General features: G+C 35.8%; 1 protein-coding gene across 1 annotated transcript; it reads right to left on the reverse strand.

The window, feature by feature from the left end:
- Window positions 1-5,736: 5,736 nt before the first annotated feature.
- Window positions 5,737-8,038, reverse strand: LOC120331743 (4-hydroxy-2-oxoglutarate aldolase, mitochondrial-like). The gene has a single exon (XM_039398883.2). The coding sequence runs from the start codon at window positions 7,980-7,982 to the stop codon at window positions 6,969-6,971; it is 1,014 nt and encodes a 337-aa protein (XP_039254817.2). The 5' UTR covers window positions 7,983-8,038; the 3' UTR covers window positions 5,737-6,968.
- Between the last annotated feature and the right edge of the window lie 4,512 nt (window positions 8,039-12,550).

The following is a 12,550-nucleotide window of genomic DNA, read 5'->3' on the forward strand; positions in this document are numbered from 1 at the left end:
AAGTCTGCAGAACAAAAATTGATTCACATTATTAAATATCTATCATATCTAGTGTTATCGGGAGGGGGCTCGGGCTCGCTGGGTTGTCCATAACCATAGTTTCTTTTTCTATGTTTGTTTGCGATTCTGCTATAAATTATATGTTTCGCCCTTTAGCGCTACAATAATAAGCAAAAATATATTCCAATGCGACATCTACAAACATTTTTGCGCCTTCCAATTATAAACTACCATGTTGCAAGGACTTATCCAGTAACAGAAACTGACGCCACTCGAATATTATTCAAAAAGGCGTATTACTGCCGAATAGCAAGGATGGTTTTTTTATTATTCTGCATCGGGAGACGGAAATCACGACAAACTAGGCGTGCGACGCGCTAAAAATCAATCGATGTACCGATTTGTTGATACTAAATCATCTCGGAAATGAAAATAAGCATATATGCATCGAAGACGTAACTACTTACCATCTTGCAATGCAGTTTATCGTGACACAAAGGTTCACGATGGAAAATTGTTTCATTTTTGGAAACGGATTCGAATGTGAATCTTTAGCTTCTAAATATCGCTGTGAATGAATAATCCGTACAATTTATTCTTTTAAAATTAGACTTGAAACGCAAATAAATTTCACACAAAGCTATGTTATCGGCTTATGAACTTTTCTCTCCCCCGGGGATGAATATGTAAGTCCGATCCCATCAGATTTCCGATCGCAGATTACGCCACACCATTGCCGTGCGCTCTGATGAACCTATAATCCAGCCTACTGCACTGCGCATACATTATGCATTATAACACTCGAGCGAGCCTCATCGATATCTAATATCACTGCTTCAAAATCTTGCGCTTTGCGGATGAATACTCTTGTTTCCCATGACTACACTCAAAACTATAACGACATTACAGAAATCAATATTTTCAATCCTCATCCTTCGACCAGAACAGGCTTATTTAATAAACCCCTTCCTAACTTATACTTTACATTTATATATTTTTCTACTTTACGACGAATCTAGTTTTTATCTTAAAATAAAGACCTTGACTTTCGTAATCATCTTGAATTTTTAACTATATTTCGAGTGGATTGTTCCCAACGTTTGAATTTATATTTTATCAACACGAAAATTACTTGTTCTTGTAACTTGGATTTCCAATTATTTTTCTTATAGTAGTCGAATAATCATATACTCGGTGTATACAGCGAAAAAAAAGATTTTCGTACCTGCTGCCTGCTACTCCGTTTCCCAGACTATTTGGTTCAACGTTTTTATAATCGAATTTAAAAAATATAATTTACCGGGTAAAGTCCACGGTATGTCATAAACGTACACATAAAATTTACACGCAGACATTAGTCACCCGACGTAACCGACTCGGTTGCCGTAGTCGCTTTGAAACGAGAAAGAACCATTTCGCAACATCGATTTTTTTCGGTGGAACAAAAACAAAGCCGTAGTACGGTATGCTTTGTGTATGCCTCTCAGTGGAATATAATGATACGTTGCCAACGAAACTACTACACATGGCCTTATGCTACGCATACTTGGTATGTCGGTGTACGATGACGCTAAGCTTCCGATTTCAGTTCGTCGGTTTCAACTGGACGGAGCCGGTTCACCATTGTACGCCGATCAGCTGATTCAACGTCACGTCTTTTTGTAGCGACGCAACGAGAGAGAAATGTGAATTCCCAAAATAGTGCGCTTCGTCGATATGATGCAAATATTTGCCTACATACGGAGTCGCGGACTCGGCGAGCCTCAAGTGCGCGTTGTTAAATGTTGTGTACCTGGATACTGAAGTAAAATCCCAAAGTTCGTGGAGTAAGACTTGTTTTGTTTATAACTGTGTATGATCACCAAACAATGTAACGCGAACGTATGACGGTCTTTGCATTTTAGTAAAGGCATATTCACATATATTGCATTCAGGCATATAATGCACATAATCCCTACGCATTTTTATCTTCCGTGGCTTTGAGCTATTGGCAATGTATAAGATAAGTGTTAGATTTTTGCGAGTTCTGATTTTTTCCAACAAAATTTTAGTATTTGCAGAAGAAAAATTTCCTAGCCTATTTGGAACATACCAACATTTTTCAAATGTTGTTGTTTGCTAAAAAATATTCTCTCTCGGGAGGTAATGGGCCAATCGATTTAAATTTTCGGGGCTCCCGAAGTATGCGAACCAAGATGGCGGACATCGGAATGTAATATGTGTACTAGGTTAGGGTTAGGCCATAATTTTAGGTATAAATACTACGGGAGGCTCTTGGCTAGTCTTCGAACTGATGATAGGACTAAAATAAGGAAAATTGGAAAAAAATTATCGCCTAACCCTAACCTGTTACCCATGTTACGTTCCGATGTCCGCCATCTTGGTTCGCATACTTCGGGAGCACCAAATTTTCAATAAAGACGGAATGAAATCTACAACTTTTTTCATAAATCCTATTGCATGGATTGTGAACCTTTTTTAATCAATAGGTAAAAAAAAAATTTGTGGTAAAGAAGACCGTGGATCATAGATATTTAATCAGAGTTTGCATCAATGAGCAACTTGGCAAATCTTTATATGGTTTCAAAAAAGTTTGAAAGGCAATTCCACCATGAGGGAATTATAGAATTTTTGAGTGGCGTCACTACTATTCTGCTTCATTGTTTTTCCTATTCTGTGGTCGCTAATTTAGGTCAATACAATTAAGTCAATTTTTCAACCGGCCTTTAAGCGGGAAAAATAAACTGCAAAGAATCATTTAGTTCTTCGACCCACCTTAGTTCGTGCATCTCTGAAAGAGAACCGCTGTTACAAGTCAAGTTGAGAGAAATAGGAAAATCAATTGTATCGTTATGTCATAAACGGTTCCATTACATTTGAACCCACGACAATTGCACCTGTATACTATTGCACCTATAGAATTTTTTTGTTTTGCGGATATTAGAACCCATACTAACCCTAACCCATGGGTTTTAGCACCCGCATATAGATTGAACCCGCGGATATACACATGGGTTCAAATGTACGTGGGTTCAAATGTACGGTCACCGTCATAAACGTGTATTAGTTATTGATAGATTGAATCAAAGCCGGTTTTGTATCACTGAAATTTTAATACGTTTTTGTATTAAGAGTTGGTGGGTCACCGAAAAAACTCAATGGATTAACTTGTGGCGAGCGAGTCATTCGCTATCCCTGTCTTATGGGTCCCGATTTTTCACGCCAAATTGTGTTGATTTTGCGTACATAGCGCCACCACGTGGTATTCCATCACGATGGACTGCCGATCTTTTCTACAAAAACCGGGGATGAGAAGTAGGCTGAAGCCTAGGAGCGTCAAGCCTTGGGCCCTAATTGTTATTTATTTTTAGATTATTTTAAAGGCTTGTTCAAAAATTTTGCAATTTAAAAATTTGTGTATGGCACCATATTTATCAACATAACATTAAAGACCTGTTATGACCTCATAATAGATTCTTTAATCTTGTGACGTCATTCTTAAAGAGGGGCGCCACAACTGAAACAGCCTATGGCTACGGGCCTTTATCGTCTAAATCTAGACCTGGGTAATACCAGACTGATACCAATATGAATTGCTACAGTGAACGGAGAATTATTCATTTCGAGTTTCACATATTTTGGTTCCATATATTTTTGAGCATTGCTCTGTCGTTTATTTTTATTGGGTCTCGTTAGTTGTTAGGCCTTGTTTACGATATTGCGTAAAGGGCATAGTCTTTTATGACGCAGTTTCGATATTTGTTACGGATTCCTCCTCCATTCGTTTAAAAGAAATTACTCAAAAACTATTTCTCCATACCCCGAAACCAGATGAAAGGCCCTGTTACGCCATATCGTGATTAAGGCGTCATCTTATCGACTTTCCTCTCCTCCCTGGGATAAATATGAGAATCTTATTCTATTCAATTTTAAATCTAGAAACGTGAATGATGACCAATAATTTTGATCGACTCGTTACCTCTTCGACCACATACGCTGCGTTATACTATGTAGCAATATAGATCTGTAATTTGAGCTAGATTAGTAAGTACCATCTCTCCCCTTGCACTTTTAGCTTTAGCTTCAATGTTCAAGTTTTGAAATATTCCTCTGATACTATACATCCCAGTTATTAATTTGACTATTCATTTAGATGCAACTTAATGTTGATTTAAAATCGGGGCGTCATTTCAAATATCCCTTTCCAGTTAGGGGTACGCGGTACGCAAATGTGCCAATGAGCGCCGGTTGGTGATCGGGAGCCTTTTGAACTCGGACTTGGGAGTGATTACCTAAAATCCCATTGTGTTGTAGAATATAGCTACGGTAACTCGAGAACACGCATACATGCAAATACCAATATTTGAAGGCAGTCCAATCGTTGCACATAAAAACTAACAATTAAAGTTTCCATAGATTTCAGAAGAATCGAGGGCATTCTTTGCAATGAATAGAATTATATATTGGTTTACTCTAATGTCACAGGATTCATTGTTCTGACCGTTTGTTCCGGTATGTTAGTCGTTGGTTTGTTCAGAGCCATTATAAAATGGCTCTGGTTTGTTCGTATTTCGCTTGAGAACCCAACATTTCTAGTCCGTTAAGGCGGATCAATGGTTCACCAAAATTGCAACAACTCTTTCAGTCTTTTCGGCTCCAACCAGTTATCGGTACTGTTATGAAATCAGATTCACTGGAGGAATTATATTTGTCCGGTTCCAGAGTTTTAGTCTAAAAAAGCATCTCCTTTTCCAGTATTCCATCACATAATACTGGTACCGCGTTCGCATCCGACGGCGGTCAGATCAGAATACCATTCACGGGAAAACTTTTGCTAAACGCAGGTAAAATATTTGCATTGTAAACCTTCATAATAAAATCATGGCTTGTCTCTTTCAAGTAACGAGTTAAAGCTCCATTCGCCTCGGTGGTATTTCTTTCAGTTTTGCAGGGAATCGGGACCTTAATTTGAGCTAACTCGTACACAAAACGCGGGACTTCTCGGAAGCGGGTGTCTCCAAAATGTCAAGTAGGACAAGTGGTACACGACATTTTGGAGACACCGCTCGGAAGCTGCCAACCGCAAACAGATTACGACCTATCCACGTAGTGGAAAACATATTGATTTATCATTGACATTAATTTCGGAGACTGTTGGACTCATGAACCCGTGACGCGTAAAACTTTTGCAATTTGCATGTCGTTTATGCATATTAAGGCCGTATTAATTATTTCATATACTTCCTTCTCACTAGGCCCAACTGACCAGGTTGTTCGGTTCGACTTTTTATAAACTACCGGTATCATTAAACCGTGCTGCATAATGAGGATATACTCCGATCTTCTCTTTCACTCGGCCTGTCTGGCCAGGTTGTTCGGTTCGCCTTCTTATAAACTACCGGTATCATTATACCATGCTGCATAATGAGGATATACTCAAGACCTTCTCTTTCATTCGGCCTGTCTGGCCAGGTTGTTCGGTTCGCCTTCTTATAAGCTACCGGTATCATTATACCGTGCTGCATAAGGAGTATATACTCCGACCTTCTCTTTCACCCGGCCTGTCTGGCCGGTTGTCTCGGTTTTTCTGATTATTGCATGCTGCATAATGAGTCTGAATTTAGAATGCATTCGACTCCATTGAGAATCGAAGCCTGGATTCAGCGAGATGCTGGCCATCGCTTTCCATAGTATTGATCAAAGCAATAGTTTGTGAATAGTGTAGCAAAGAGGCGATTCTGCAGTATTTGAATATATATTTGTATTTCATACCACCTCCAGGAAAAACAAATGAAATCAATACCCAATGAATTATTTTCATTATGAATTAAAACGGTGATGAATGCATATGCGTACATAATCAACTTTTGGCACAACAGAATTCACAATAAGAGATGCAGGGCATGTGCAGTCCGAGTGTGACATACATTGGAATTAGAAGGCAAAAAAAAGCAGGGTACAGTAATTATCCTGAAATATATGATCAAAACCTATTCCATTCATTATTATTGCTATTGATTCCATTTCAGCATTCAACAAATATACAAAAAAAATTAATGCTGAACACTGAACAACAAACTCCAAGAGCAGATATTAGAAGAGCTCCAATTACCATATTACACACCAAAAGGTTAAAAATCGCAATTAAATTTTACAATGATATATTGTTATCCGCATGTAGGCCTACAAAGGAGAACTGTCTGTACTTAAAGAGAAGACGAGGTACTGAAATTATTAAGCTTGAAAGGAACTCTCAGCCATATTTTGAGTAATGGAAAAAAAACATATCTGATGTAACTAATAAGTTCTCATACATATGTGAACTGAAAATTCTTACGAATTCATACTTCAAGTCGTGTCAACCCTGGTGCTTTTTACAAATAAAATATCATCATCATGAGCATGACACATATTGCATAACTCATTTATAACTTTTAAACAGCCTCTTCCTCATTCAGCATTAGAATAGACAAGTGGTATGAAACATAAAAGCAAATAAATCATGTTCCTATTCAACATTTGGTGAGAAAAATTATGAGACTCTCAATCTATGTTCAATGACTTTCTTTGAAAAATGACATTTAACAGTTGAAAAATTCCATTACCAGTATGATACAATATAATATTAACATGACAATTCCAGTGACAAATAAAAATATGAAATAATCATTTTAAATAAAACATACTTAAAATTTGATACATATATATGTAGTCTAATATAGACCACTAAAATCCAAATAACAATTAAATTCAATATTGCACTTTGTGTGTACCAAAGTATGCCAGTGGGGTTTCAAGCTTGAACATGAAAGAAGAATTTGCTACTATTGTTTGTTATCACTGTTTTTCATATGATGTAAAAATATAAAATCTTTGAAGAACATGATGATTCAACATTTAGAAGTTATCGAAAATTACAATAGTTAATGTGAATATAACAATTATAAAGGTGAACATGACAAATCAAATTACCTTTGATAAAAACAGCTATCATGAAATATTTTCAGCACCTCTGACTTTTTTTGATCATCCAAATCCTCCAGCGGCAGACGAGTTGGGCCACCATAGTATCCAAATGCATCTAAAGCAGCTTTCAGTCCCGGAACACCATATTCGCGAGTAACAGCTACATTTGGGGCAACTAATCTTTGTTGCAATACTTTAGCATCTTGTAATTTTCCAGCCTCAAAGAGCTCTTGAACATTGCATACTTCTTTACCTAATATATTGGCCAGTGCACACACACCTCCCACACACCCAATTGAATAAGCAGGTAAAAGAAAACTTGCTGAACCTGCTAAAACTTGGAAGCCACCAGGTACAGCCTTAGTTCTATTAATTAATGTTGCTAACTTTGCAACATCTCCATTGCTATCTTTCATACCAATAATATTCTTATGGTTTGAAAGACGAAGTATGGTGTTTATTGGCAAATCTAATCCAGTATTAACAGTAACATTATAAATCAGTATTGGGATAGGTGACTGATCTGCAACCTGTTCATAATGTTTGGAAAGTCCAGATTGTGTCATTCCAGATTTGTAATAGAAAGGGGTAATCACCAAAGCAACATCAGCTCCACAATCAGCCATTTTCTGTGTCATTTCAATAGTTGCAGTTGTGGACTCGCAGCCAGAGCCAGCAATTAAGAGCTTGTCCTTCGGAATCATTTTTCTAGCGTGTTTTATAAGTTCTACACGTTCTTCAGTCGACAAGAATGGGTATTCACCATTGGATCCTTGGACAACATACCCTCCAAATGGCATTTTGTTCCATTTATCAAAGTTAGAAGCTAATTGATCATAGGAAATTGACATCTTGTCTCCAGCAAATGGTGTTGGAATCGGTGGGTACATACCACTGACACTGATCGCATTTTGTGACGAACATCTTGAACTTGATCTTCCCAAGTATGCACCAATACCAGTACTCAGTAAATGAGTTTTCGATGTGGAATCTCTGATGAGCCTGAGATACTTCATTACTTTATCTAATACGAGACAAATATGATGGGCTGACTATTTAAAAAATGAAAGAAGTTAAAAGGGTTAATCCAGTTATAAAAGTCTTATTTTACTTGTTGGTCAGAGCACTTTATGCCAAGACTTTTTTTTAAGTAATACCAGCTTATCGTAGTAATGTGCTATATACTGATATACCGGTATGTATACTGGTATGTAGGTATAGCTTTATCTGTTTGTACCGGTAGGTACCGGTACCGTATGCTTCAGACTTCTGAACTTTCTTTCCTCAGGTTCGCCTCGGTATCGGAGTAGGAATGTTGAATGTCAAGAAGTACCGACACACTACTACAGTTCTAAATACTGGTATGTATGGAAAAAAATATCTTAGGATTTAATACCGTAATGGGTTTCGATATCAACAAACGCTGGTACGGCACTTTTTTGCAATATTGTAATATTTTGGCATTTGTGCAAAATTAACTTATCAAAATTCCGACATCTCATGGACGTTTCCCCGACCCTTGACCCCTGAAATACTCCCTATAGTTCACCCGTGGTTAACTGAATATTCAGTTAAGAGAGAGAGTGAGTTTATTTCATTTTGTCAAACCAAGAAAACAATATATACATACATACATAACAAATAAACAAATGTTTTCGGTACATGACTGGGAGGCAACGATACGACATTTGGAGGTCATCAGAGTCAGTTGCCACCCAATTCAATAAGCATAAAAAATAAATAACAGGTTCGGTGTCAATCTATTAATACCTCTCATGTTAGTTTAATATATACAATATTTACATGTTTTATTATCAAAGCGAAAACTATGGTATACGGTTCTTTCAACTGACCGAAATTCGCCTCATATTGAATTTGAATTTCCAAAATATAAACTGCTTAGTGGAGCCCAGGTACTCCAATAAGATACGATTTATTTGGGAAACTTGTAAACTTATGGGTGAAGGTGAGTTAATACAGAACATGCAGGAATTTGAACAAGGGTGGAGTTCCATTATAACATACACATACTAGTGTTATAAATCAGAAGCACGGGTTGGATCATCGAAACAATACAGATTTTTGTTGTATACAAAATGCATTTATTTGGACAAGGCCATTCATGCAAATATTTGATAGTGTTGACTTAGTATAAATAAAGTAATATTAAATTCAATATAATCAATACAGTCGATAATAAATTATAAATCAAGTGAATGAAAGACACACAGTTGGCAAAAAAAGTTGACTTGATATAGGAATATATAGGATGCTTTTTTTTATAACCCTACGTAAAATGATTTTGGACACTTCGAATATAAACATTAAATAGCAGTGTGATTGCACAGAACATATACAATTCATTAGTCCAGGCCAACGACTAACATACCGTCCAGGCCATTCATGCAAATTAGATTGAACAGGGAGCTCAATGAAGAAGTATTTTGATTTGATTAACAAATTTAGGGATGATGGAAATGAGCTATTAGCTTGGAATATTCACTTAATAAAATAAAGAATGTAACATTTTATAACACGATTTGGGACAATTTGATAGCGAACATTTAAGTCATAATCGAATTGTAGGAATATATGAACTCATTTTACAGAGAAAATATCATGAATGCAATATAAGCTTGGCATGTTAGCCCTATGGAATAAAAAATGAAGAATGCAACATTTTACAACATGATTTGGCACACGTTAAATATGAACATTTAATAATAGTAATCAAATATAAAAATAGAGAGTTAAAGTTGCTTAGGAAATATCATGGATGTAATATAAGATGAGATTTGGTTTAGAGCAGCAAAGTAAACCGACAATATGTAACATTGGTGAATATAGCGAAGGATTGCAAACGTAGAAGCAGTAACCTTTTATAACACGATTTGGGACACTTTAAATATGAACATCAAATAATAGTAATCAAATATAAAAATAGAGAGTTAAAATTGCTTAGGAAATATCATGGATGTAATATGAAATGAAATTTTGGTTTAGAGCAACTAAGTACAACACACGATATGTAACATTGGTGAATATAGCGAAGGATTGCAAACATAATGAAAAATAAAAAGTAAACTTTTATAATACGATTTGGGACACTTAACCATGGTTTACCATAGCAAAATTTTTAACGCTTATTTTAAGAGTGTTTTGGAGAGTTGACTCTTACAAACTGAATTCCACGATCAAAACCATAAGCAATTCTTCTTATAATTTGAATGTTAGAGGGCTGTTTTTCTAATTGGGCACTAGTTGCAGAATTTGTTATTATACGAGGGAAGTTGTTATTAAAGTTATTTGAGATTTGGGCAAAAATTATAGAGCATGGACATAGCAGCAATACGATTATAATATAACTTGAATAGGTAAGGAAATAAACCTAGTCTTTTTTTCATCTATCTATAGCCATCAAGTAGATGAATTTTTAATCGCTTACTGAATGTTGCAAGTGAGTTTTCTTTAATATTAGACGGAATTTTTTCCCAAATTAGAATGCAGGTAACAGGTACTGATAGCTAATTTTAGCATAGTCCATTGCAGCCTTTCCGAGACTAATTTTTGATTACTGCAATTATCAGTACAGGGGTGGGCAATTACTTTGCTGAGTGGACCGGTTTCAGATAATAGACTTACTCACCGGGCTGGAGGTTCAATATGAAACTATTAATAAAAACAGTTTATTTAAAAAAAAAAACTATCGTAACAGCTGATGTACAACAAACATTTATTGCAGTGCTTCCCTTTTTCAATTCAATTTCATTGCCATTTTTCCTGTGTGACCCACAATGAGGTGTTAATACACGACAAAAGAGACCACATGCAATTTACTATTAATGCAAAACTTTTGCGGGATTTTCGGCTGACTTGGCGGGACAAGACGCTAAAAGCGGGACACTTATGTCCCGGTGGTTTTGCGCAGCGGATAGAAGTCTGTCTCCAACGCCGATATGTTATTTGGTATATACATAACTTTCGTGCAAATTGTCCTAGACTTTCGTATGTAACCATACACAAACAGAAGCTAGAGACAATTTTCTATTGTGTTCGGGTTAAGTATCCGGATGGCCCGTACTCTTATTCGTACTCTGTCTTTCTTTTAGACACAGAGTTGCATGCATATTCACTCTTGGGAAATAGTTTGCCAACGGAATGGTTGCAACCAGTGGTGAGCTAGAGCCGGAACGCACCGGAACGGCGTTCCGTTTGTTGGACATTTTATTGCATTTGCGTTCCAGTTGGTGAAATAAAATTATTGTACAAAAACTCTAATTTCTCTGGTGAATCTAGTTAATTTATGTTTTGTTATACCATAATTCGTAATTCTTTTTACATCACATCACGCAAATGATTTTATATTAGTACATCAGTAACGTGTAATAGATATTTCTCCGACCTTTGACCTCATGGAAATTCATCTCATACCTTTTAATAATAACATTTGTTTTGAATCGCTATGAATATTATTGTAATTTTACACAGACATAGTTCAGATAATTTCTTCATATTTCATTGTAGTTCTTCGTCTCTATCTTAGGCCTGACAAAACTTTTTGTAAACGTCCGCGTCGTGTTGTAAATATATTACATTTTTGCGAATTAAGTGCGTTCGGGTTGTTACGATTTTTCCAGTTCATCACTGGTTGCAACCTATATATCAAGTTCAAGTCCTTCGCCAAACTCTCATTAATAATTCATGAAATCATCATCATGGATCTAATGAAGGAGAATTTCATCTAGCAAAATGTACCTTTTTAATCCCAACTGCAAAATCGTTATTTCTCGAGAACTTATTTTTCTTTTTTCAATTAATTTTCTGAAGCTGACATGCTTAAAATCGAATGTGAAAGAAGGTATACAGTTACAATGGTTGCAATCGCTATCAATATGTTCTACAGTTGCGCTTATAAAAACGCCTTGGCTATAACCACGGGTCATGTAATTAATCAAACGGTGGTCGTTTTTGTATTGTCGTTGTATTATTGTTCTTGTATGTGAAGAAGACTTCTTAGTTTTCAGTTTCAAAAACTTCTAAAAGCAAACTACTCAATAGTTGGATAGCGTGTTATAGATGTGTGAAAACGATCGTTAGTTTTCCTAACGCATTGTTACCAGTAATTTTTATATCTACTTGATTTCATTAAATAAGGAGTAATATATTCTAAGTATTCCATGTGTTTGTTTATATATAATATGAAGTCTAACAATTTTTATTCCGAGTTTTCCTGATTTGTATGATATATAATATAATAAAATATATTCATTTATGGAATACTATTTGGAAATCTTTGTTTTATTGTCAATGTTTTTTTTCTTCTGAATGACTAAAAACAACATATGGAATCGTGGGCTGAAAACGTGTACAAAAAGGGCTTCTTTCGCATACAGTAGGCGTGGTATCGCATAAAATATATACTGTAAAATAAGGAAGTGATTCAACTATCACTGCATTATTGTTGGTATTTGTGCGTTTTAATGAGTTTCCTTAAAATAATATACTGAGTACTCAATTGGAAGTCGGGAAAATAATCATAGAGAATAGTTGATAACTACTAAATAGCTCGATTCAACCTTTATAT

This window comes from Styela clava, chromosome 6, assembly GCF_964204865.1.
Source record: "Styela clava chromosome 6, kaStyClav1.hap1.2, whole genome shotgun sequence".
Taxonomy (NCBI): domain Eukaryota; kingdom Metazoa; phylum Chordata; class Ascidiacea; order Stolidobranchia; family Styelidae; genus Styela; species Styela clava.